This window comes from Tupaia chinensis, unplaced genomic scaffold (genome assembly GCF_000334495.1).
Source record: "Tupaia chinensis unplaced genomic scaffold, TupChi_1.0 Scaffold147282_1, whole genome shotgun sequence".
In the NCBI taxonomy this organism is placed as follows: Eukaryota; Metazoa; Chordata; class Mammalia; order Scandentia; family Tupaiidae; genus Tupaia; species Tupaia belangeri.
The window spans coordinates 3,952,196-3,980,072 of NW_006207133.1; the positions used below are offsets into that span (position 1 = coordinate 3,952,196).

At 39.8% G+C, this 27,877-nt stretch overlaps 1 protein-coding gene and 1 long non-coding RNA gene across 4 annotated transcripts in view; one reads left to right on the plus strand and one right to left on the minus strand.

The window, feature by feature from the left end:
* Nucleotides 1–27,877, plus strand: part of EPB41L5 (erythrocyte membrane protein band 4.1 like 5) — a 173,082-nt gene extending 145,205 nt beyond the window's left edge. The window contains exons 19-25 of one of the 3 annotated variants that reach the window (XM_006169572.3): nt 8,488–8,616; nt 12,093–12,157; nt 15,092–15,182; nt 15,788–15,862; nt 17,150–17,191; nt 17,516–17,646; nt 23,843–27,877. In XM_006169572.3, the coding sequence (XP_006169634.1) occupies nt 8,488–8,616; nt 12,093–12,157; nt 15,092–15,182; nt 15,788–15,862; nt 17,150–17,191; nt 17,516–17,646; nt 23,843–23,909 (600 nt within the window). In that variant the 3' untranslated portion in view covers nt 23,910–27,877. Of the gene's footprint in view, nt 1–8,487; nt 8,617–12,092; nt 12,158–15,091; nt 15,183–15,787; nt 15,863–17,149; nt 17,192–17,515; nt 17,647–19,521; nt 20,088–23,842 lie in introns of those variants that run through there. The other 2 variants (XM_006169573.3, XM_006169574.3) reach the window with 2 other exon arrangements.
* Nucleotides 17,542–21,859, minus strand: LOC106734011 (uncharacterized). Its single transcript, XR_003548078.1, has 3 exons — nt 21,595–21,859; nt 21,329–21,508; nt 17,542–17,677 (listed from the first exon to the last, which is right to left on the minus strand). It is a non-coding gene; the product is annotated as an uncharacterized LOC106734011 (long non-coding RNA).

Here is a 27,877-nt window from a genome sequence, read left to right on the forward strand (position 1 = left end):
GTTTTTGTTTTGTGTGTGTGTGTGTGTGTGTGTGTGGTTTTTAATTTTGGGGGGAGAGGTGATTTGCCATAGGATGCATGCACTCACTGAAGAGAGATGGTGACAGAGAGAGGGAAAGTGAGAAATCACACCCCAGAGAGATGACCATAATCCCTTCTCCTTCATTCTCTCAGGATTTGGGGCACACATGCACACAAATCTGGGTTTAAGTTTTAAGCTGCTGGGTCTGGGACTCCAACTGTGGTGGGCTACATGAGTATCCAGTGCTTTGAACACCACACTACCTACTGGCCCCTGTTTTGTTTTGATTTTAAAGAGGACAAGGGAACAGCTGATTTACAGTGTCTTTCAGTCTTGGATAACCAACTGTAATTTCTTTAGAGACTGGTATAGAGAGTGACTTACTTTCTACTGTCATCATTATTAAAACTGACCTTCTAGATCCACGTCTTTCTTTTTAATATCTTTTTCCTTAGAAAGATGTTTTTTTTTTTTTTGGAGAGGCTTTCGCTATAGGGTGTGTGCACTCACCAGACAGACAGAGAGAGACAGAGAGACAGAAAGCGAGAAATCACCCCCCAGGGGGGATGGTCACGCCGCAGTCCCTTCTCCTCCATTCTCTTCTCGGGATCTTGGGCACGCACGCACACGCGCCTGGCGTGAGTTTTAAGCCACCGGGTCCGGGACGCGAACCGCGGTCGACTATGTGGGTGTCCAGCAACATAGCCATTATGCTAACTGCTGGTTCCCTTTAGATAGATCTTTTAATAGCTGATTAAAATTTAAAAAGTATTTTATTTCCTTGACCTTCAGTACTTTTTATTTTATTTTGTAATATATTTTATTTTATTTTGTAAATATATTGTATTATATTTATTTGCTTTCATAGTGTAAAGCTTTTTTTGTTTTGTTTTGTTTTGGTTTTTGGTAAGGTAGGGGAGAATATGGTAAAAGGCAGAAGGGTGAATTGAAAAATTGAAAACTTTACATGGTTAATAGTGAATTGCACAGAAATTTAGTGGAAGACTGTAAGAGCTTAAAGAAACCTGGTGGATCTTGGAGGGAGGTAAAGAAAGGGGGTTTATTGGCTTTGCTAGAAAAAGTCCATGGTGGAAATCTGTAAAAGAGCTACTAACTTCTTTTATAGAATTTCCTGCCTGCCTTATGTAATATAATTTAGCCTATGAGATAAAGAATCTATTAAATTAGTCTTGAAGCCTTGAACAGATGAGGAGTGTAGGTTCAAGATAGGAAAGAACTAAAGAAGTGGGCTAGGTGAAGGATGTTATGCCATCAGGGACATTCAAGGGTCCCAGAGCTAGAACAAACAACAGTAATATTTACCAAGTGCTTACTCCATGTAAGCAAAAATAGAAGGAACAATTGGATAATGTACAAATAAAGCCAGCCTAGAGGGTTATGAAAAAGTTGATTTTTGTTTTGTTAGCATGACACTTTTTCATTTTAAGAAAATTTTGCTGTAGGGCATGTGTGCTCACCAGAGAGATGGAAAATGAGAAACTGCACTCCAGGGGATTGGCTATACCAAAGTCCCTTCTCCTCCACTCTCCTCTCGAGACTTTGGGCATGCATGCACACTTACCCAGCATGAGTTTTAAGCTGCCAGGTCTGGGACTTGAACCGTGGTTGACTACGTGGGAGTCCAGCAACTTAATCATTATGCCACCTGCAGGTCCCAACATGTCATGTTTAAATCCAAGTTGATTTCTTTCTTTTCTTTTCTTTTTAAAAAAAGATTTTTGCTATAGGGTGTGTGCACTTGCCAGAAACACAGAGAGACAGCAAGTGAGAAATCACCTCCCAGGGGATATGGCCACATCACAGTCTCTGCTCCTTCATTCTCCTGGGATCTTGGGCACACACACACATGTGCCTGGCGTGATTTTCAAGCTACCAGCTCCAGGAGTCAAGCCACAGTCAGCCATTTGGGAGTCCAGTGATGCTTCCATTAGGCCATCTACTGGTCCCCAGGCTGATTTCTTTACCATCAACAGCTGATGTTGAGATCAGCAGGTGACATAATGGTTACGTCACTAGACTCCCCTGTAGTAGACTTGTGTTCGAGTCCCGGACCCAGCATCTTAAAACTCAAGCCAGGTGAGTGTGTGTGTGTGTGTGTATGCCCAAAATCCTGAAAGGGGAATGGAAGAGAAAGAATTGCAGCATGTCCATCCCCCTTGGGGGGGGGTGATTTCTACTTTCTGTCTCTATCTCTCTGTCCCTCTGGTGAACACAGGCCCCTATAGCAAAAAAAAAAAAAGCAGTTGATGTTTGCTTATGGAATGCAAATTTATCTTAATGTCAGCCTTACTAATTTGAGGAAGAAAGCCTACTATAGATAAAATATATCATTCTAAAGCAAAATATCAGTTATTGGATGACTAGCTCTAAGAATTGTTTAACTAAGTAGGTCTAAGCCAATCATACAGTTTTGTAGCTCAGACTAGCACCACCAACACCAGGGCTGACCATGTCATGAGAACCCCTTTGAGAGGAATGTCAGGTCACAGCAGCCTGCATTAAGCAGAATTGATACAGTCACCTAAAATCCCTTATATATACTGTTGATTCATTTCTGCAAATGTGTTTATTTTCTACTTTTTAAAAATACATAATGAATATTGTGTGGAATTCACAGATGAATGACAAGGTCTTGGCCTGTTATTGGACAGGGGAACTGAACTGTGTTATGTGGAATACCCAGTTCTTTGGGTCTAGATCTCTAAAGTTAGAGACCTGCCCTGAGATACAGAATGAAAAACCACAAGCATATGAAGTAGGAAAAGATAAGTTTTTAATAGGAAAATGAAGATTTTTTTTTTAATAGAAAAGAAATACAATCCAAGCCAGAAAAGCATGTGAGCAGGAAACTACCAGAGAAGGACAGCTGCACTGGGACTTGGGTTAGGTGTTACTTTTTTTTTTCTTAAAGGACTTATTTATTTAATTGCATTTATTCATTCATTAATTTAAATTTGACCAGAGAGAAAGGAAAAGCAAGAAAGCAAGCCACCAAGTCCAGGGCTCGAACTATGGTTGGCCATGTGGGACTATCCAGCGCCTTAACCACCATGCCACCTGCTGATCCCAGGTGTTATTTTTATTGTGGAGTCTTGTCATGAATATTTAGGAGGGGAGATCTGTCATTGGAGCTGGGTATTTTGTTTAAATTTTTGGGCTTTTATCTGTGCTTGCCCACCCTCCTCAGGTAAGGAATCTGATTACGCAATTACCCATGCCCAGTGTGGACTTTGAAGGTTGAGTATCACATAGGGACATGTGGACAATTCTGCTCATATCAGTTTATTGCCCCAAGTGGAAAGTAAGATGTGATCAGGCATCCTGGTGAATTCCTGTGTGCATATGCGAAATGGCAGGAGAAGATAATAACATTTTTCTTTTTTTTTGGGGGGGGGGTTTTTTTTTTTTTTTTTTTGCTATAGGGCACGTGCACTCGGCAGAGAGACAGAGCCAGACAGAGAGACAGAAAGCGAGAAATAACCCCCCGGGGGGGTGGCCACACCGCAGTCCTTTCTTCTCCACTCTCCTCTTGGGATCTTGGGCACACACGCACACGCACCCGGCATAGTTTTAAGACACCGGGTCCAGGACTTGAACCACGGTCAACTACATGAGAGTTCAGCGACATAGCCATTATGCTAACTGCTGGTCCCTAGATAATAACCTTTCTTAAATTCTTTGAAGAAAGCTTAGGTAATATTTTTTATAGAAATTAAAAATGAGATCAGCATGCTGGAGAAGAGGAAGGAGTTTGTGGGAGGGAGTCCAGAATATCCCTTGGTAAGTTGTAATTGCTGAGGCAGATGTCCTTCTGCCTTTATCTCAGGACATGGACATTTCCCACTAAGCCAAGAGAATTTAGTATTGCAAGTGACTGTCTTATCTCAAGTCTCATATGCCAGTAGTATTTTCAGATGATAACAAATGGGAAGCACAGTTTTTTTTTGTTTGTTTGTTATTTTTTTTTGAGAGGTTTTCGCTGTAGGGCGTGTGTGCTCGCTAGACAGACAGAGAGAGACATAGAGACAGAAAGTGAGAAATCCCCCCCCCCCAGGGGGGATGTTCACGCCGCAATCCCTTCTCCTCCATTCTCCTCTCGGGATCTTGGGCACACATGCACACGCGCCTGGCGTGAGTTTTAAGCAACTGGGTCCAGGATGCAAACTGCGTGGGAGTCTAGTGACAGAGCCATTACGCTAACTGCTGGTTCCCAGGAAGCACAGTTTTTAAATGACAGAATCAGGTTATTTGAAGACTTTGGAAGGCTAGAATAATCAACTGGTTTAATTATCTAGAGAAATTTTATCATGAAAGACCTCACACATACAGACTTAGGGTAGGGGACCTAGACTATAACAGCAGTATGGGTATAAACATTGAAGATTATTTCAATGTATTGGGTCATCAGAATTATGACACATTTTTGCACAGAAAAATATGTCTTGACTTTTTCAACAACCCAATAGTATGAATCAGATGTCAAACAGCTAGCTACAGCATATTAACTGAAAGAGTTTAAAAGGGAAGTGTGCCCATAGTATTTCACTCGTCTCCATGTACAATTTTTTTAAAAAGAATTATGTATTTAATTCCATTCTTTTTTTTTTTCTTTAATTTGATCAGAGAGAGAGAGGGAAAGTGAGAAAGCAAGCCTCTAGGTCCAGGACTCGAACTGCAATTGACCGTGTGGGAATCCAGCGCCTTCAACCACCATGCCACCTGCTGCTCCCCCTTGTGTGCTACTCTTTAAAAACTGTGTAGGAAAACAGCCCATCCATAAGTGGCACAAGCAGGAGATCTCCACTGTGTGATGGCTGAGGCCACGTGGAAGGCCTTTGTTTGGTTCCTGGCTCAATCTAAATAGGCATAATGGTATACACCTTTGATTCTAACTAATTGGGAAGCTGGGAAATGAGTGAGGGTCATGATGTGGCAAGATTCTGTCAAAAATAACTTCTTGTGCTCCCTCTCTGGTAAAAAATAAAAATAAAAAAGAAATAAATAAATTGCATATATATTATATATATTTCATATATATATGAAATAAAACACTTTGAGAAGAGAAGACTCTACATGGTGAAGACTCTTGAGACTAAGTTAGAACTTGATCACCTTATAGAAATCTCAAGAGAAAGTTTAGCCATCTTTAGATATCTGATGTTCTATTATAGGAAATAGAAATTAATATGACTTGCTTTTAATAGCCTCAGAAAAAGAGTTGAGGTTAATGGGTATATTAAAGGAGTGCAGAGTTCACTTTAAAACATCTCATAACAGTCACCTGCAAATTGAGCTGACCCAGACAGCAGCAAGGTTCTTCAGGCAAAGACTGAAAATTGACCACCTTTTGAAGTATGTTGGTGGTCGTCCGGAAAGTTTGTTCTGTCCAGTATTTAAGATGTCATGATTCTTAGGGTCATTGTTGAGATTTTTCCCTCTTCTTTGGTGCTTTTTCTTGGCTTTGATTGATCTGTACATTTTTATGGAAAGTAGATCCAAATTTTATCACATATTTAAAGGGCTCTGTAACAAAAAAATTAACCATAATCTTAAAATAATTCTTTGCATTTCACCAAGGTCAGAAAGCTTCATGTGAGTTATATATTAAAAGGTTTGTATAATATTTTATTTTTAGTTCAATGACTTTCGTGTTTCTAAAAAAAAAAAGTGCTCTTGGAATGAGGACTTCTTTTTTTCCCTCTTTTTTTTTTTTGGAGAGATTTTCGCTGTAGGGCGCGTGTGCTCGCCAGACAGACAGAGAGAGAGACATAGAGACAGAAAGTGAGAAATCACCCCCCAGGGGGGATGGTCACGCCGCAATCCCTTCTCCTCCATTCTCCTCTTGGGATCTTGGGCACGCACGCACACGCGCCCGGCGTGAGTTTTTAAGCCACCGGGTCCGGGACACGAACCGCGGTCGACCACGTGGGAGTCCAGCGACACAGCCATTACACCAACTGCTGGTTCCCCTTTACCTCTTTATGTAAAAAAGAGGTCCTAATTTCTTTTGAGTGTAAGTTACCATTTATATTCATTCTTTCTTCAGTGGTTTGACTGTATTAATGTCCTGACAAGTCTTCAAGTTTCCTAAGCTGGGTTGTTTTAAGAGTGATTCAGGTATGAATATGAATCATTTCTGAGGGTACGTGGACCCCCTCAAGAAGGGAAGGTATCACTCTGGTTGAGAACTTAAGTAGACTTTGTATCTACTTTAATCCCAGCCTAAGCTTCTGACTAAGCTGACTCTGATAGGTAAGGACTACTTTCCAGTAGTTTCAGTTCTACAGTTTGGGATCAGGTCTAATTTGGAATGTTTAGGAAATGGTATTCTTTTGATCTTCTGTTTGCTGTATTTTTGCCATCCAAGGCAGACATACATACGCACAGCATAGCAACTGGAAGGAATTCATATGCTGTAATAAAATAATGTGAAAACAATTTTTAAAGTTTATTTCTTTCACAAGTGAGAAAAACAAACAGTACCCCAACAAGGTCCCACACCACAACACACCCCTAGTCCCAGCCAGCCTAGATCATAGGCCTGTGTGCATGTACCCACTGTACTCAGTTCCCAGGGGGTAAGCCCAGGATCCATCCCCATGAGAGTCCAGCTGTGTCACCACTGTGCCACTGTCTGGCCCATGTGAAAATACTTCAAGGCTATTACACTCAGTTTATATTCAGTGATTTTTTTCTGTTGTACATACATGTGGTAATTGTAGAAAATACAGATTGTAAAAATCAGAAGATTGGCTTAGTTGTAGTGGCGCATGCTGCTCAGGTGCTGTGCTTCACAGACTGAGGCTGCATGGAAGAACCAGTTCAGTTCCCTGTTCAGCTTAAAGGCTGAGTATGGTGGTGTGCCTGTTGTCCCAGCCAGCAATTTGAGGAGGCTAAGACAGGAGAATCGAAAGCTCAAAGCTGGCCTGGGTAACATAGCAAGACCTTGTCTAAAAGAGATGGGCTGACATCGTGAGTACACCTGTAGTCCCCACTGGGAGCTGAGGCAGGAGAATCATAACAGCAAGACTTTTTTTTTTTCTTTTTTAAAGGAATAAAAAGCCAGCAGGTGGCATTGAAGTTAAGGCTGCTGGATCTTATCAGTTCAAGTCCCAGACCCTGTGACTTGAAAAATCTCAGTGGACACGTGAGCATGTGTGCCTAAAATCCCAGGAGGAAAAAAAGATTGCAGCATGGCCATCTCCCCTGAAGAGTGATTTCTCCCTTTATCTCTTTCTCTCTCTATCCAGCAAGTGTACATGCTCTATAGCAAAGGAAAAAAAATCATATATTATCCTAGAGGCGGATTGCTGTAATAATCTTTAAAATGTGCAGTATTCAGTAATTAACAAGTGATCTCAAGTCTGCAACATAATTGTGGGGAGAGGGGGCATTTGTACCAGCCATGATCAAAAAAAGGACACACAGTCCTTTCACCTAAAAGAAACCATTTGAAGACTAGGGATTCACAGGCATATAATAGAATCTAATCAAAAGTAGTGATTCTCAGACTTTATGTATCAGAATCACATGGAAAAGCTTATTAAAAAAATTCAGACTTTGGGGTCCCACCCATAGGTCAGTATGTGGAGACCACACCAAGAATCTCAAAATTAGAATGAGTACATTAATAAAATCTTTCTAAACCTGAAGGAGTGGTATGCGGTATGTGATCCTAGCTAGACCTGGCAGCTGTCTTGTTTTACAGAACAAAAGCCCAGAATAGGAAAATATTTAGTGTGAGTTTGTCATTTACACCACTGCTAAAATAGCAACTGCAGTAATAATGATGGTAATTATTGTTATTATGATTGATAGTCATTTTAAATTAAGTAGTGCAGATACTTGGTTTTTTATTTATCTTTGAGTTTAAATTTTTTTTTTTAATTTTTTAGTCTGCTTTCTCCAATTTGTATTTTTCATGATAGTTTATATTATTTTAATTATGGTCTTCATTGACTGGGTTTGCACTTTATTTTTTCCATAAGTATATAAATAAGGGTAATCTATTAGTGACTGCAATACATACAATACCAGATACAGTCATTTTCCTGGTGACAGCTACAGAGTTATAGATATAAAATAAGAATTGGTCAAGATCTCTAGAAATCATTGAGCCCAATTTTCTGTCTTTAACAGCTGAATAACTGGCTGTGTCATTTGGGACAAATGTCTAAAATAAACTGTACATGGAAGGTGTGCAAAATTTGCTGTAATTAATTTCTGCTGAATTTTAGGTTAGGCCATAAAGAAACTAATCTCTGTAATTCTGGAGCTGTCTTCAGGTAGATGATTGTAGGAGTTGACTAGACTTGGAATAAGATCTGGCTGCTTAAGACACATAATTTCTTGGTTATCTGGATATGAACTTTCATTAATCCCTTTTCTATTTCCATGTAACTATAGCCTTATCAGAATCAATTACAGTGTATTTTTAATGTTTAGGAGGAAGTGTTGAAGTTGACTGAGAAATGTCTTAATAATGCCCTTGAAAGCCCAGGATTAAATGCCATGAGAGTTCCTCCTGACTTCAAGAGTAACATTTTGAAGGCTCAAGTAGAAGCAGTACATAAGGTAAGCTGCCTTTAATAGAGATTGTACTGGTAAAGTGAGAGGAGTGTGGGACTCGGGGCAGATGGTGGTGCAGCAGTAATGCAACTGGACTTATATGGGAGGGTTCTGGGTTTGCAGTCCAGGGTCTTCCTTATGGAAGGGTTCTGGGTTTGCAGTCCAGGGTCTTCCTTTCTGTGCCAGATGTGTGTGTGTGCTTGTGACCTAGGCAGGCTGAAAGTGGAGTGTGGATTTGAGACCCTGTTAGGTGATGCACCTCTCTCCCTCCCCCCACCCCTCTCTCTGTCATGGAAGAGATTAATAATAGGAGAAAGGGAGTTAGTGATTAGAGATAGAGTATAGCACTAAGTAATGTGCTCAAGGTGGTGAAGTGTGTTTCCCAGCACTAAATTATTTTTTTAATTAATTTATTTATTTGTACATTTTATCACATATCTTTACGGTATACATTTCTTTCCAACACAGATACCATGCATGTCAGTCAAGACAAGGATTTACTATATATATTATCACCAGCAAATAGCTTCTCATTTTTTGTCAATTAAGTATACTTTTACCTATTTTTTCCTTCCCCATTCCCCTCCCTCTCTTCCATATTAAACTTTTTTTATTCCCACATTTTGTTGATTCACAAAAGATCTTAAAGTATGGACAAAGCTAGAATCGAGTGATAAGTGTACTGTAATTTTATTCCAAAACATTTATTTTTCTCTTTCCTCCCCCTCTTGTACTAAAGAGAGGAATAAAGTAACTTATTTGCAAACAGTAACAAAAAATTAGGTTAATCTCAATTTGGTCTGTTATTTGCACAAAGTCCCATAAGAATTTGATTTCTGATACGAGGCAACAGATACTATTATATTATTGGACTTATACAAATAACCATTCTGCTACAAAATAAGAATGCTCACAAATATTTTCCAATTGCACAGGGGTCAGAAACAGAAAAGTTTAATTAAAAAAAAAAAATTTTTTTAACAAATTGCTAAGCCAGCAATTCAAAAGAAAACAAATCCTTAATTCTGGAAGACAAAGCATAGAAGAAAATCAGTAATGTTAAAAAAACTCAAAGATTTCTATTTCATCAGTACAGTCTCATGTAATCTCTCTTTTGTTGAATTTACGGTGTTACGGTGGTCTGACCTTTCCATTAATATTCAACAATATTATTGATATTTCAGAACTTGTCCCTACCATTAAGTTAGCCTTTTTCTTGGTCATTTTTTTGTTCTCTTATTTGTCTGTCTTAGTTTTCCTGTTATAGTACTCCTTCTCAAAGAGCTGGTTTGGTAAAATTTTGCAGGTTTTGTTTTATCTGAGAATGTTTTTATTTTCCTATATGAAGGGTAATCTTGCTGGATATAGTATTTTTGGTTGAAATTGTTTTTCACTGAACACTTTGAATATATTTTCTCATTGTTCTCATTGTTTCTGAGAGGTCTGATGTTAGCCTGATGGGATATCCTTTGAAAGTAATTTGACATTTTTCTCTTGCCAGTTTTAGTCTTTTATTTCTGTCTGTGGTTTTGGAGTATTGTTTATGCTTTCTGGGTAGCATCCAGATCCTATTCCAGGCCATCCCGCTCCCATATACCAATTTGTAAATAAGATTATACATCATGACCAAATAGGCTTTATTATTCAAAACTCATTATAGCTCACTATATTAAAAAAAATATATATATATATATAATTGTTTTGATTCATATAGAAAAGGTATTTGAAAAAATTTGGCTCCTGCTCATAATAAAAGCTATTAGCAAACTAGGAGGAGAATGGAACTTCATCAGCATCTATGAAAAAACAAAAACAAAAAAAACCCCTGCAGCTAACATCAGGCTTCATGGTCAAAGACACACTCACTGAAACAGCCAAAATGAAAGCCTGCCTTCCCTGTGTTAACAATAGAGCTCCTGCAATGTACATACATTGCTAGTAAGATTACAAAATGGTACAAGCACTTTAGAAAAAAAGTTTGGCAATGTATTAAACTTATACTTACCATGTTATGCAGCAGGTACACTCTTAAGATATTTAGCCAAGGGAATTTAAATAGTTTACAGAGATATTAGTATATGAAAGTTCTTAGCAGCTTTGTTCATAATAGATAAAATAGAAAGAACTCAAATTTCCATCAACAGATAAACAGATATTGCGGTATACCCATTCTGCAGTATGCTACTGAGCAAATAAGAGAGAATGAATTAGTGATACATGCAACAATATGAATGAACTTTAAAATCATCATCCTGCTCTCTCCAGCTACCCAAGATGCTCAGAGAAAGGCCATAAAGAATAAGGTATCCTTTAGCCTCTACTCTTATAAAGGAGCAGAAGACCAAGTAGATGGTAAATTCCCTACTTAGAAAAGTCCTTGGCATTGGACAGAACATCCAGCCCTAAAGGAACCTTACTTTGTCACATTGCTCTGTTACATCTGGCTGCAGCAGCAAAGACCTATCCTCTGTAAGTGACTGAAAGTGGCTCCAGCAATTAACCAGTTCATCTCAACCCTGGACCACCAAACAACTACTCAGTTGCTGAAGTTGGTTTGCAAATACAGACCAGAGACAAAGCAAGAGAAGAAAGAGACCGAGGCTCAGAAAAAGCTGCCAGCAAAGGGGAAATCCCCACTAAGATATTGTGGGGACTAAAAGCAGGAGTCAGTAGTGTCACCACCTTGATGGAGAATAAGACTCAGCTGGCGATGATTGTACATTCTATGGAACCCATCAAGCTGGTTGTCTCCCTGCCTTCCTGTATCATAAGATGGTGCTTCCCTGTGGCATTATCAAGGGGAAGGCTGGACTGGGACATCTAGTCCACAGGAAGACCTGCATCCTCATTGCACTGACAGATGAACTCAGAAGACAGGAGCTCTGGCTAAGCTAGTGGAAGCTATTAGGACCAGTTACAATGGCAGATGTGATGAGATCTGATGTTACTGGGGAGGCAGTGTCCTGGGTCCGAAAATCTGTGGTCCACATGGCCAAGTTGGAAAAGGCAAAAGCTAAAGAACTTGCCAATAAACTAGGTTAAATGTACACTATTGAACTGTCTGTACATCATTTTTTTTTAAATTGTCCTTCAAAAATGATTATACTGCTCTGAAGAGGCAGACATAAAAGATAGGCTATATATGATTCCAATTATATGAAGCCATAGAAAATATAGATCATAATTTTCTACAAGTAAGGATTTTTATTGGGATTATGTGGATAGCCGTGGGGGAATATTTAGGTGGGAGGTGTGTTAGTAGAAATGTTACATATGTTGCTTATGTGCCTGTATATATTTTTCATAATTCATTGAATTGTACATTTAAACTGGATGCATTCTATTGCATGTAAGTAAAATTCAATAAAGTTGAGAAAAAACTGGTCTCTTCAGATATTTTTGGGGGGATTTCTCCTAAAATATTTCTTAGAGAAAAACTAAAAACTGGATAGACAGCTTAACATGTTTCTTCTTTTTATCAGATTACAAACGAAGATAGCTCATTAAGTCATAAAAACGCCAGTGTTCAGGATGCTGCCATGAACAGGTACAGTTCAGATAGACTGAATTAGATTGATGTTTTTATCTTTTCCTGTTACTCTTTTTAATTGATGTTTTTTTCTCTCCACCAATCCATTGCCACATGGTTTTAGACTGTTTGAAAGATAACATAAATTAACTTCTTTATCCATTACAGAGCCACTTAGTCCCTAGTTTTAGATTTTTTGAAGATAGCCCCAGTTGGTCTCACTATGTTTCCATTCCTCTTCAGCTAAGTCAAACTATAGAGCAAAAACCACCTTTAAAGATATTTTTACAAGGTACTTCATGAGGCATGTATATTGGTTTTCTTGAGTGTAGTTGTTACCTTTCATTGTCACCCTGTTATATCCTGTCACTGTTCTTACACATTTACTCACCATGGGCTCTCACATTAACTAAACAAATTTCTTTGCTACTCCCTTCAGGTCTCTCCTGCCTCTCTTCCCTTTAATGAGTATTATTATGTCACTTGTCTCGTTAGGCTTGCATTCTCTGCCATATGCCCATATATGTTCATCACTGTTTATCCAATGTTTAGGGCTTAGTTGTTGTTAAGAAATGTTGAGTGAATGAATGATGTTTCTTTTCCCAATATTCACAACTTATCGGTGGATAAGTTTTTTGATTTTCTGATTGATTGCATGCAGTTACAGGTCCTGTAACTAATATAACAATTAAGCTCATGGTATGTTTTATATATAGGACTTTTATTTAGTTCATTACAAATGTACTGGCTGATGATCATGGTAAAAATGGAATTACAACTTAACTTTTTTTTTTGGGGGGGAGAGGTTTGGAATTACAACTTGACTTTTTTTTTGGGGGGGCGGGAGGTTTTTGCTATAGGGCTCATCCACTCACCAGAAAGCCAGAGAGAGACAGAAAGTTAGAAATCACCCCCGGGGGGGATGGCCACGCTGCAATCCCTTCTTCTCCAGTCTCCTCTTGGGCACTTATGCACATGTGTCCAAAATGAGTTTAAGCCACCAGGTCTAGGATGCGAACCACGATCGACTACATGGAAGTCTAGTGACATAGTCATTACACCAACTGCTATTCCCCCTTTTAATTAATTCTAATAAATGCTAGTACTAAGACTTTTAGTACTGTTAAATGGTGGTACTAAGAATTAGTACTATTGTTATTACCGATTTTTTTTTTTTTAGAATAATCTCAGTAGACATCTTTGCTTGCCAGGAAGCTGGTAATGGAGACTGGACTGGACCCCATGTTCATCAGTTTTGTTGAATTCTTCAAGCTGTAAAGAGCCTATGAGTATACACAGCTTACTTCCAGATTTATTTTTCCAAATAGCTGTTCATATTTTGAAAAAATTATTTCCCCCCAGGATTTAAAATATGTCCCTTGAAATATGCCAAGTTTGGGGCCAGTGCTGGATTCCCATGTGGCCAATCACAGTTTGAGTCCCGGACCTGGTGGCTTGCTTTTTGCTTTCCCACTTATCCTCTCTCTCTCTGTCTGGTCAAATTTAAAAATAATAATAAAATAATTTATAAAATAGTTTATCACAAGGATGGTAGAAAATTTTTTTAAAATGCCAAGTTTTTGCATAAATGTGAGTTTAATTTTGTACTTTTCCCATTTCTGTTAACCCATTTTTTACCTCCCCATACCACAGTATTTTTCTTCCTGTACCTCCTTTTTAAAAATGAAAATTTCAGTCATAGAGAAAACCATGGAGAATTATACGTACTTATGTAGCAAATATCAAACTTTGTCACATCTTAACATTTTATTGTTAGAGATTTAGACCATTTTTATGCATCTTTTTTTCATTGAGATGTGATTCACATGCCACAAAATTTACATACAATTCAGTGTTTTATAGTGTATTCACCAAGTCATGCAACTTCTACCACCATTCAATTCCAGAACATTCTCATCATCCCTACAAGAAGCACCTTATCCATTAGCAGCACTCCTCCTTTCTCCCTTGGTTCTAGCACCTGGCAACCACTAATGTACTTTCTATATCTATGGATTTACCTACTCTGGACAGTTCATGTAAATAGCATCATACAATATATAGCCTTTTGTGTCTGGCTTCTTTGATTCAACATAATGTTTTCAAGGTTCATCCATGTTGTAAAGTATATGGATATTTCACCCCTCTGCGCTTTTTATAAAAAATTTTTAAATTATTTTTTAATTGCCAGAGGGTGTGTATACTCACCAGAGAGAGTCAGAGACTGGGGTGTGACCATACCACAGTCGCTTCTCCAGTTCTCCATCCTGCTGGGATTTGGAGAGTGGATGCATGTGCACATGGCATGTTTTTTAGCATGTTGGTCATGTAGATTCCAGCTCCCTTAACCACTAGGCTATAGGGATGGCCCTTATATTTATCTTTTTTTTTGGAGAGGTTTTTGCTATAGGGCATGCGCACTCGCTGGGAAGATAGAGACAGACAGACAGAAAGTGAGAAATCACCCCCCAGGGGAGATGGTCACGCCACAGTCCGTTCTCCTCCGTTCTTCTCTTGGGATCTTGGGCATGCATGCACACGTGCCTGGCATAAGTTTAAGCCACCGGGTCTGAGACTCGAACCACGTTGACTACATGGGATTCCAGCGACATAGCCATTATGCCATCTACTGGTCTCATTATTCCTTCCTAAGCCCTTTGTTTAAAAATACCACCGAGAAGCCGGGTGGTGGCACAATTGGGCACACATGGGTTAAAGTCCCGGGTCTGTGTCTCAGGACATCCCTGAGCATACCAGGCAGCCATGTGCTCCTGATCCAGGCCAGCTGAGACTTGGTTGATTTTGGCATGAACACTCAGTTGGGAGTGGCGTTCTCTCTCTCTCTTTCTCTGTCTGTCTCTCTTTCTCATGGAAAAAAAATTTTTTTTTAAGAAAGAAACTACCTGTACCAGTATAGGTTCTCACGATGTGAATTTATGTTTTTCTTCCCAGTGTTGTGTTAAATGAGAATAACGCATCCCTCTCCAAAGAATGTCTTGGTCTGATACATACCACACCTGCAGACGATGATTCTGGTCTAAGGGTAAAAATACCTTTACTTCTTAAGTTTTTCCAAAAACAGCATTAAGTTGAATCGATGTTAATTCATTGAGTTGAAGAGTATAGTCAGATTTGGCGGCCACCTCTGTTCTCTATTTCTTATTAAGTTCTTTTTACCCTTCCTCTCCCCACCGTCTCCACACACTGCAGTAAAGAATTGTGTCTTCCATAAGGTGTTTCAAATAGTAATTAAACAAGTATTAATTGGCATTTATGGGGTGAGAGTCCACGTTGTATTTTTTGCAAACGGTGACACACCTGTAGATACAGAAGTATTTGAATTCAGGCATCTCCTGTCTCCTGTGCTGAATATTTTACCACTCTCATCTAGCTGAAAGTTAAGAGCAAGAACAATCTTAATTCTACCCAAGTTGTTGCAGTAAAAGAAGAGCTGTATGAAAAATTTCATATAGCTGACTTTATGTTCCTTCCCATGCAGAAGCAGAATCTTTAATAACCATTAACCCTGCGTGTCCCTGTTCGTTTAAAGGATAATACTATCCAGGCCTGGGTTGAATTAGAAATTTAGAGGATATGGAAAACACTGTTGATGACGGAGTCACTAACAAGATGCCTTATCTTCCATAGGATGCTACAGATGAATTGGAGGCTCTGCTCTTATCTCTAACTGAAAATCTAATTGATCACACAATCACACCTCAGGTAAACATGCTTTAAAACAGCAAGATGGAAAGGAATTTCTATTTTGAAAGATATTCCTGCTAGATTTCTGTTTTTGCCTTTTTAACAAGTTAGTACAACTTTTCATTCAATAAGAATTTATATTTTAGTAACCATGTAACATTACCTTTCTGTACTAAAATTCTACCATTTTGAAGTTGTATGTTTGAAATTGTTGCTATAAACTTATTTGTAGTTTGACACCATATTAAATAACATGAGAGAAAATGTGAGGATAAAACAGCTTCTTAAGAGTTAAGAAAGGGCCAGGCTTAGCATAGCAACTAAGCATGGTATATAAAGAACTGGATCCCATGTGACTGACTGAGGTTCAACTCTTGGCCCCACCTGCTTGAAAAACAAACCAAGCACATGTGCATGCCTGCCTCAGATCCTAATGGGATGGAAAAATGGAAGAAAGGGTATTGCATTATGACCATGCCCCAATGAGGGGTGCTTTCTCTTTCTCTCTCTCACTTTCTCCCTCTTTCTCTGTCTCCCTGATGAGCACAAGTGTTCTCTGGCAACAAAACAAAACAAATAAACAGAAAAAGTTAGGGCAATAAGGGCATACTTAATTTAAAACTTTTTTACAGAAGGGCGGAAGCATGAGAATGATCTGATATTTTTCTTATGAGAATGTCATTTCTCCAAAAAACACTTAGATATAGAAAAAGAATCTTTAAAAGTCAATATAACAAAGGACCTGTGAATCAGGAGTTTTAAGTGCTGCTTTCTTCATGTGCATGCATGGTAATTAGAGAATGACCTGTCTATAAACAGATGTCTTTTCTGTTTACTTTCCTTAGGGTGTTCTTTTCGATTAGTTACATCTCATTGTTCAGGATGCTACCAAGGCCGCGATGATTATTTGTAATTAATGAAATTTTAAAAATAGAACATTAAACTGATGATAAGGGGTGGGAAGTCTTGGCAAATAAACTGAAAGTAGCATAAGTAGGAAAAAGCAAGGCACTGAAAATGCCTGCATGAGTCTCATGGCTCCATAAACACACAGGTTTGGCCCTGGCATTCTTGAGTAATAAATCTGAGATTCTCAAATTATGATAGCTGCTCAGATGGTGAGGTACAGCATCCGTGTTGTAGAAGTCTTGACTTTAGAAGTCCATGCCATTCTAGGGAGACCCATTAAGAATTATTGCCCTCCCCACATAATCCATTTTATAATAAAAGAATATGTTATGAATATAATAAAAAAAAAAAGTCACTCTTCCCTAAAAGTAAATACACTTACAAAATTTATTTTAGGTCTCTTCAACATCCATGATCACTCCCCGGTGGATTGTGCCAGTAAGTTCATGATACTTGTCATTTTTCTTCTGCTTACCCTTTCAGAGTAAAGCTTATTTTTCCTTATAAACATGGGGAACTGAATTTAATTGCTTCAGATTAGTAGTTTAGATTTTCTTTCGAATGTGATTTAACTTCTCTGTTTAAGTGTAAGGATGCTGACAAAAATAAAAATCTGAGGCGAAGGATGGTTTAAAAAACAACCAAGGTCACCAAAATGACCCTCCTTTCTGTCTTACTCCTTTGTGAAACTGATGTGGACTTACGTGCTGACCACAGGTAGGTATGGCGGCCTCTGTGCTCACACGTGTTGTCTCCCCTCAGCAGAGCAGTGCCATAGCTAATGGACTCGCAGGATATGGAGCACCCTTGGCAGGGAAGGAGGGACATGGTAATGGAGATGGACTCTCCCCTATCTCTCCCCCAGCACCATTCTTGGTAGATGCTGTGACCAGGTGAGGAATTCGTTTCTCAATTGTAGTTAATCTGTTGGGAGAAAAAATACTAAAATCAGTTATATTTAAAACAACAATGTAAATTTTTCATTAATTGGACTAAATTAAAATTGGGTATTTTATTTATTATTTAGTGCTTTTTTCCCCTTGTCAGTAGCAATTTTCATTCTTTCCTTTTTCCTCTATTTTAATTTGCTATAGAGCACATGAACTTGCCAGAGGGAGATAGGGGTGGGGTGGGGTGGGGAGAAAAAGAGAGAGAATGACCACACTGCAATCCCTCCTCCTCCATTCTCCTCTTGGGATTTTGAGTATACACACACAAATGCCTGGTGTGAGTTTTAACCTGCTGGGTCCAGGACTTAAACCATGGTCAATCATGCCGTTGGCTGTGTGGGATTTAGCCACCATAACCACCATTCCACCACCTAACAATTGCAATATTCTGCAAAAATTTTTTGTTTTAAGAATTATTTTCTTTAACTTTATTTATTTTAATATGACCAGAGAGGGACAGAGTGGGGGTGAGGAATGAGAAAGCAAGCCACCAGGTCTTGGACTTGAACCAAGGTCAGCCATGTGGGAGTTTAGTGACCTTAACCACTACACCATCTGCCAGGCCCCAATTTTTGCCCCTTGATGTGTTTCTCAAGCCACCAGGTCTGGGATTCAAACCACAAAGACAGCCATGTGAGATCCAGCTGCCTTAACCACCATGCCACTCGCTGACCCCACAGTAGGGTCTTGATACTGCCATCCACCCTCAGCTTCAGCTATTCCTGAATTACAGGCACCCGTGTACCTGTCATACTCAGGGAGGTTTCCAGATGCAAACCTGGAACCTTCCTATGCGGGAATCCCTCACAGAGTATCCCATTTAACCATTGTGCCACTGTCTAGCCACTTTGATTTGTCTTAAAATCAGTTCATATCTTTTTTCATGCTTTACTCTTAGAGTTATGCCTATTATAATAGTGATAAATGGTGGTGCCCATCATACAGGTGAAGAGGCACAATATAAAAGTGAGGTGGGGGACCAGCAGTTAGCGTACTGGCTATGTTGCTGAACTCCCATGTAGTCGACCGTGGTTCGAGTCCCAGACCTGGTGGCTTAAACTCATGCCGGGCACGTGTGCGTGCATGCCCAAGATCCTGAGAGGAGAATGGAGAAGAAGCGATTGTGGTGTGGCCATCCCCTCTGAGGGGTGATTTCTCGCTTTCTATCTCTATGTCTCTGTCTGTCTGGCGAACGCACGCACCCTATAGCTAAATCCTCCAAAAAAAAAAAAAAAAAAAAAAACGTGAGGTAGGGGCAACTGGATCCCCTATAGACAACTGTGTGGCTTGGGTCCCAGACTCAGTGACTTGAGAAACACACTGGCCATGTGTGTATATATCTAAAATCTCAAAAGGAGAAATGGAGAAGGGATTGCAGTATGACCGCCCCCCCATCCCCAACTCTAGTTCCCCCCTGCTGCTAGTACATGTGCCCTTTGGCAGATTGGAGGAGGTTAAAAAAAAAAGTAAGGTAGGAAATTTCCAAGTTAAGGACCCTAAGGTAGCTTTGAAACTAGTGGTGAGCTCCTTTCAAGATAGTGCTTAGTACAAACAGGACTGAAAAGAGCTTTTTCGTTTGGCTCTAATTCATCAACTTTTGATTGCTAGAATTGTAACTACACCTGTTTTACAAAAGATTTATAATTGCCTTTATTCTCACCTTTCCTGATTATTTCTGCCATTTTTCATACTCTGCTATTGAGAATGTGGGTCAGTTAAAGTAAATGCTTTCCTAATTAGAGAAAGGAAAAATTATTAGAGGTGATTAACTTGAAAGAAATTCATAGTTTAATTTTAAATTTATTGCCTTTCTTCCAGAATCTTCAAAGTAATATCATTATTCACTCAACAAGCACTTGGAATATTTATAATATAACAGGCATTGATTGAATCTGGCACTGAAGAGAGCAGTGCATACGACAGGTGTGGTGCCTGCTTTGGGAGGCTTCTGTCTACTCAGATAGCACTTTTTACAGATTAATGGGTTGTCTTTCTGGGCATTTATATGCCTAGTAATTGCCACTGTGAAGTAGCGTTTGTATGCAGAGGACCAGTAATGCTGGTAACTGAATTTACACAGTAAAATGTGAGTTCTTAGGGGCTTTCAAAGTAAAAATTAAAAGAACTTATCTTCATTCCTTCCCAAAACCCATTCAAAGTAGTGATAAAAAATCTTACAGAGATAAAAAATGACAAGTAAATCTACAGAACAAAACAAAATTCAGAAACAAACCCGCAGATATAGTTCTCTGATTAATGCAAAAGATGATGTTGTGATATTTTGAGAAAAGAATGGTTGGGCCAGCTCTATAGTCTTGTGGTTAAGAGAACTAGATGACACATGGCTGGCCGCAGTTCAAATGCCAGCCCCAGCAGCTTGAAAACAAGCGATGTGTATGTGTGTCTGTGTGGGAGTACATGCACACACGCACATATTTGCTCAAAATACAAAGCAAACAAATAGCTATGCAGCTTGACTAGCCATTGGTGAATACAAATTCAAATCACTATGTAACTCCATTATACACCACCAGAATGGCTAAAATGAAAAAGACACCTAGTATCAGTTATTGGTGAAGATATGGGTCAACTGGAACTCTAAATTGGAATAACCATATTGGAAATAGCTTTGATAGTATTTGCTAAAGCTTATTCTCAGGAGAAATGAGCCAACCAAAGAGAAAAGGCCTACATATAGTAACATTTATGGGTGAAATTGCCAGGACTTTGCCCATTAGCTACCTGGAAGCCCATTAATGCTATTTGGACAGCAAAGAGAATCAAAGATTATCAGGTATGTGATAAAGACCAACAGGCAAGCTGAAAAAGAAACAAGGAGGAATGTGAGTAGCAAAAGAGAACTTCACAAAACAATAATATGTAAATTTAGAGAGAAGATATTACATCCATGCCACAGTAACAAACTTAAAGAAATGTATTTTTAGGAATTATTAACCATGTTGAAAATAAAATCCAAAAATTGGAAGGTAAGAGTCAGGCAGTCTCACAAAGGATAGAACAAAAAAGATTAAAACTGGGACAGAAAAAAATAAGAAAATGGTACGGTTGGTCTAGAAGTCTTATCTGTTGAGTCAGAGATCCAGAAAGAACAGTCGGTGGAAAATTGTCAAAGACAGAAATCAAGAGTTCCTGAACAGGACTCAAATTTTAAAATTTAGAAGGCCTTCTGAGTACCTACCCAGTACAGAGCATGAAAATAGACTACCCTAAGGAACATCTTGAAATTCAAGAAGATCAAAGTTAAGAGCAGATGTAAGTCTTTAGCCAAAGGGAAAAAAAGTATAGTCATTCCTTACTTAACCACCTACCTGAGAACCAGTTTTTCAGCTCCAGGAATCCCCTTTCTCAGTCTGCGAGTCATTCCTGCATTTCAGTTAGTATTCACTACATAAAGTGCAAGACTACATATTTTGTCCACAAATTTGTAGTTTATTGTGCACCCATAGTAATATTCAGAATAAATGAAATGATTATGCCAGATTTATGATTGTGTTGTGGTGTATCTTGGCGCTTTCCCACACTTAGCGAGTGCATGTTTTTTTGTATGGTTAGAATCACGTTATTTTAGTGTGGTGTCATATGATACCTATTGAAAAATACATACCTATAATGCCACAATACACCACAAAACATCCTCCTCTAAGCGCCTCACTTGTCAGCCAATTCTCTTAGCGACCTCCTTGTCAGTCTAAGTGAGGAGTGCCTGTCCATGCGGAAGATGGGTTGTCAGAATGGCAGTAGTCTTCTGGCATCCGGAAGACTGTGGAGCAGTGCCTTCAGATTGCTGGAGGGAAACCATTTTTCATTTTGAGTTTTATATCTATACAAACTAAGGAAGTGTGAGATTAGAATACAAACTTTTAGACATACCATTTTTCTAAGATACATGCTTTCCGTGGAGCCTTCCTCAGGAAGCTACAAAACAAGATGACTCTCTGAAAAAGAGGAAGCAGAAGAGAGGTATAGGGATTCACCTGGGAGAAGGGAAAGGGAAGTTCCCAGAGGGCAGCCTCTCAGCAGGTCTAGAAAGGATGGTACTCAGATTCAAAAGGGAGAAACAGTGTTCCAGGAAGGATTTTGTCAAGAGAAAACACAAACACAATACACTTTTGCCTAGTTTATTTTTGTTACATAATGGCCGACTATAAAAAACACAAACACATTACACTTATGCCCAGTTTATTTTTGTTACATAATGGCCGGCTATACTGAAAAGAGAGCTACAGTTCTATCTGAGAAGTTAGGGATGAATTAGAAATAAGTATAGAAAATCAAGTAAATAGTCACAGCCACAAAAGGGGGATAAATTACTCAAAGGAAAATAAAACTTGTATTATATCTATCTATCAATATACCAAATACACTATACTCAGTTCTGGAGACATTTAAATAATTAGAATGAATATTGACTATTAACATGATCAAAACCTAAAAGGTTAAAAAGATAAGGCAAGGTTGTGAGGCTGGTGAGAGTAGTGTAGGAGTCAAATCTTTGTACTCACAGCAGGAAGTCCCTGTATAAACATCACTCTGAACAGGGGCTGGCAGGTGGCGTGGTGGTTAAGGATGCTGGACTCCCACATGGCTGACCCCAGTTCAAGTCCTGGATCTGGCGACTTGCTTTTTCACTCTCTCTCTTGCGCACACGCACTCTGTCTCTCCCTGGTCAAATTAAAATGAATAAAGTTAAATAAAATAATTCTTTTTTTAAAGAAAAGAACTTTTCTCAATTGTGAGGCAGATTCTCTGGAGGAGGGCTCCTGAAAATGAGTTTATGGTCACCCACCTAGGAGTCTGATTCAGTTTGTCTGGGTTGGGCCTCAGAATTTGCATTTCTAACAAATTCCAAGGAACACACAGAATTGGGGATACCAAAAAGTGAAGGAAAATAGCAGTGGGGTAAAAAACAATTGGAGGGAACCAGCAGTTAGTGTAATGGCTGTCGCTGGACTCCCACGTAGTCGACCGCGGTTCATGTCCCAGACCCGGTGGCTTAAAACTCACGCCGGGCGCGTGTGCGTGCGTGCCCAAGATCCCGAGAGGAGAATGGAGGAGAAGGGATTGCAGCGTGACCGTCCCCCCTGGGGGGTGATTTCTCGCTTTCTGTCTCTATGTTTCTCTCTGTCTGTCTGGCGAGCGCACGCGCCCTACAGTGAAAATTTCTCAAAAAAAAAAAAAAACAATTGGAAAATCTTTGTCTCTATACAGTAGCAATGAAGAATCATTGCATTGATGACTGCTGTTTCATTATAAATTCTTTCCTTTGATATTGTATATTTAGTCCTTCATTCTCTGTACTTGAATATTATTTCAAGTTTTTATGAAACCATATTAGATGTTGCTCACACAGTTCACCTAAAGCAGATCTGTGGGCCTCTCATACAGAGCCCATGTCCTCTTGTTTTTCACAGGGCTCTAACAAAGTAGATGAGCTAGCTGGTGTAGAAACTCAAGATGCGGCCATCTGGGACTATGTAAGGAAGCACAGAATGGCTTCCATTAGAAAGTTGCTGTTCAGCTCAGCACAGCACTTTCTCGATATTTATATGTGATTATATCTGATTGATTAAGCAAAGGAGCCTTCTAGCACAGTGGTTGAATATTGTACACAGGGAGCTGGATCTCACATTGCTGGCTGTGGTTCGAATCCCTGGGCTCCGGTGGATGGGTGATGTTGGGCAAGTGTGCATACCTGCCTCAAATCCTGCCATCTTGAAGAGATGGAAGAGAAAGGGATCATGGTGTGACTGTCCCAATGCGGGAAGGGTGTGTGTGCTGTCTCTCTCTCTCTCTCTGCTTTGTGAAGGCATGTGCCCTCTGGCAATAAAAAGAAAGAAAAGGAAATGTTAAATGGATTTTTGAGATATGTATTTAAAGAAAGTAGAGGAAGTCATGGTATCTTTACAATTCACTTCAAAGTGAAATATGTATCAGTTATATAGAAAATTCCTTTCATGGAATACCTCTTGGCTAGGTTAGGTGTTACTACATTTACGTCTGTGATTTCTCTACTCACAACATGTTCTGTGTGGCACTAGTGGAGACACAAATATGTTCGCTTCCAGCACCCCACCCACCCAAATGGTTTCTTTGAATAACCCATTCTTTCCTCCTTCAGCTCTGCTTCAACTTTGGCAGAAGAAGCTGTCTTGAAGCCCAAGTGTTTACTGACAACTGAGCTCTAAGGGACCGCCCCTACCACTTGTACCTGGAATCGGAATGCCAGCATCTCCAGCAGTCCGTCCTGGAATCCATTTTCAGTTGAATTGTGTTGGATTCAGGAGCTTGTCTTTTACTTGTAGGTAAAAGAGCTTTACCTGGGTTTGACTTAAACTCTGTGAAAGAAAATAGCCACATTTTTCCGTCCAACTGGAAGGCTTATTTACAGTGCATATCTACCCAAATGAGGATATCTGGTCTTCTACTGTCTGTGTTTTTATTGAAGTTGCAAATTCCTGAAGCAAGGAATTCACTTTCCCAGTGGCTTCCTTTACACTCTTGGCTCCCCCTAGTGGTTGTAAAGGTTCATGACAACTATGTAAGGAGGCCACCTCTGATGAACAATAGCCTTTTGAATGCTGTTTTCTCTCTAGTATGGGCCAGTGTCCTCAATCTGAATGCTCATTAAAGAAACTGCACTTTTCCATGTATTAGCTTGAGGCCAGGAATTTGGGAAATATGGTGGCTATGTAGGTAAATTTAGTGCCAGCTCTTTTACAGTGATACAGAAAGAAGATTAGAACTTACAAATATCTCTTATTCGGTTGACTTCTTCCTAGACTGACTAACTTAATACTGCAAATTTACATCAAGGCGTAAGTTAAACCTTGAGAAAAACTATGAGAAATCAATTGCCCCTGTTTTTTTTTTTCCTCCTCCCTGTCTTCCCACAGGAAGCATTCATGCACCACACCCAAATTCTGTACCTTTTTACCCTGGGAGGCAGGTGGGTTACTGCTGAGAGACCCTGGGTCATTTCCCTCAGGCATCACACTCCATTCTGAGCCTGTGGGGGATCAGGTCTTTGCAGCCTCACTAAGGAAGACAAATACAGCCATCTTCCACTGGGTGCCTGCTTGACACAGTCTCTACTTTCTCTCAGTAGAAGCTGAGTTAATGTAGAGTTTGCAAAATTGAAAAGCAAAAATTAGCAAAGCAAAAACACCAGAATGGGAATAGGGAGTAGGGATGGGGCAAGGGAATTACTCTAGAGTTCTCTTGAGTATTCCCATTCCTTTTGACCTACGTAAGAAAAAAATCTAGATGTTCAAGTAGTATGTACTCATCATAGTAAAATGGGAAAAGTATAAAAATATCTACCTGTAATCCCAACATTCAGAAATAACACTATTTTAGCTTATAAGTTTAGAATGAATCAGGTAGACCTCAGTTGCCTTGGAGAATGAAGACAGTCTGGACACCATCTCGGTAAAGTTGTTAATCCCTCGTTAGCAGTAACTCATGTTAAGCTATACCTCCTGGGATTTATTCTTTAGTTTTCTGCCCTCGAGTATGTGTATAATTAAGCATTACTTTGTACCTCTCAAAAGAACATTTCAGCTTTGTGATCTTTATAACTTCCTGGTTTGGACCCTCCTGACCTCTTTATGGAATCATCATGTACTCGGGCAAACACACTAGTGTCTGACTGGAAAGCTCAGGGATTTTCATTTTACACTGTTCCCCAGGGGCTGTAGAGATTGGAACCCCTTTTGCACAAAACATTTTTGCTGAAGGAAAGTTGGCATTTTTTGCTGGCTGCCTCCCTGTGGCTGTTGTCCTAATAAGCATGTGAATTTCGAGTTCCTACCAGCTCTTAATTGTAAACACAGTTCCTCACAGCTCTGCTTCTGGAACCAGGGGCTTGACCCAGGACATGTTGGACAGGCATCATGTTTCCAGTGTCCCAACAACCCTAGATGCCCTACAGGGTTCACATTGTCTGCTGTCTGCAGAGACTGTAAGACATTTTGACTTAGAAAGCCTAAATTTCCCATCCAGTTTAGGATATAGCACCATCCTACTAAAAGTTAGTAAGTAGTTGAAAATAATTTATAAGCTATTTGTCTTTGGCATGTGTACCTTGCCAGTTAGAATACTGTTAGCGATTTTATTAAAATTTATTTGGATCTCAAGCTACAAAAAAATATTGCTTTATGTCTTGATTGGAAGTGGTAAACATGGAAATTAATACTAGAATGGTGAATTAGCCCTGGCAGATGTGATACCTGTAAAAAGCGTAAGTTTCCTGTCCTATCTGCTGGTGCCATGCCATAGCTGCTGTCACAGCCCATTCTGTTCTGCTCCCTTGAAGACAGTGGTGTAAGGGAGAGGCAGGGCCGACAAGGTTTGTGAATGTGGCAGGCAGGGAAAGGGCAATGTCTGGTCTCTGTGAGGAGAGAGAAGCATGTGTGAGCCAGTCAGGGATGCTGGCAAAGAGAGACTGGAGATGATCCTGGGTCAGGAGGCAGGCTGGTGACACTGGGGCTCAAGTTGGAGGAGGGGCAACAGGGGCACTGCAGGTTTCCTGACGTTTGCAGTGTGCACTGCTGTGGGGACTCAGACAGGAGAGGATCCCAAATCAGTCCATTTCATAGTCCTGGTGGGGGAGCGAGAGCTGGCTGGCATGGTGGCTTAAAATACACTGTGAAGGCTTCAGTTACCTGCCTAGAGTGGCTTAGCGCTTGTGAGATGATCGGTGATATCCAGCCTCTGACTGTTGTCAGTAGCACCACCTTTGTACACATGGGAGGGGCTTGTGGTTATTTTGTTCCTGCTCCTCAGGAGACACTGCTAAACAGAGGAACGATTGGTTTCTCATGTGTCTACTTCCTTAACAATTTACATTTGTTTTAAGAACAATTCCTTTAAAAAATATTTCTTGTAGTTTGCTATCTTTTTATCTTTAGCTTCATTTGTTTTCATACGGTCACAGATAAGTCTTGTGGACATTTAAGGATGAAAGCCCCACCTTGAGTCTAGATGATGTTCTCTTATGTTTCATGATTCTGGCTAAACGTGTACCTCTAGCTTCTCTTACCTCAGTCCCAAAAGGGAAGTTCCACTGCCCCTTCCACTGCCCCTTGCTAGCAGAATTACTTGGCAGTCACTGCATAAAGGAAAACCTTTAATATTTTCTAAGTAAGTGTCTTGGGGAGCAAAGTTCTTGTCTTCTCATGTAGCAGAGATCAGCAGGCTTGTTCTGTGAAGGGCAGGGTATTGTGTACTTTTTTACTCAGCTCTACTGGTGTCACGCAGAAGCAGCCAGGACAGTAGTACACATATGAGCGTGTCCGTGTTCTGGGAGAATTTTATTTACAAAACAGCTGTTGACCCTTGGTCTCAAGTTTGTAGAGTAGAGGGATGACTGCCTGGGAGGCAGGAAGGGACTCAGACAGCTTCTGCAGTGATCTTGTACTTCTAGATGTTGTGTCCTCGTTCATACATGTGACAGCTGGACAAGATGCTGGTGTGGGTCTCCACTCTGAGTCTCTATGGAATCCCACTGACTTTTGATTAAGCTTATCCTTGGCCATTTAGTTGCTTAGGAGCCAGGACTCTTCTACAGACTGAAGAATGCACATATCTGTATTGTTTGCCATTTTTCCCCCTCTCAAAAATTGAAAGAGTGGTTCTTGAGTGATGAGAAGAAGGTTGTGAACTTTCTTTGGATATTGGCTCCCAGGAGGAGGAAATTTGCTTGGATCTTAGACATTCGCCCTGAGCTCAACTCTGCTGTGCTAGCATGTCATAGAGCTGCGATTCCCAGGTCTGCAGGATAAGATCTGTGAGTTCTTACTGTTTCACATTGCTTAGGACAGCAGTTCAGTCACTGCCCAGGATCACTCCTCCTCAGAGAGGTTTCCGATAGCACAGAAACCTTTTTATCTTCATGCTCTTCTTATCTTCATGTCTGGGTACACTGGACGGTTATGAGGGCCTCACTAACTGTTTTGTTTACTTTTTTAATGTGTAAAGCTTTGCAGTAGCTCATAAAGTGTAATTTATTTTTCTACCAAGTGCACTATTCACTGTGTTTCAGTTTTATATGACACTCATTAGAAGCACTGCACTCAACTGTGAGTTGTTTGTACACTAGATGTGACCCCACTCAAATAAAACTTGTGAGCCACTTGTGGTTTTATGAATGTTT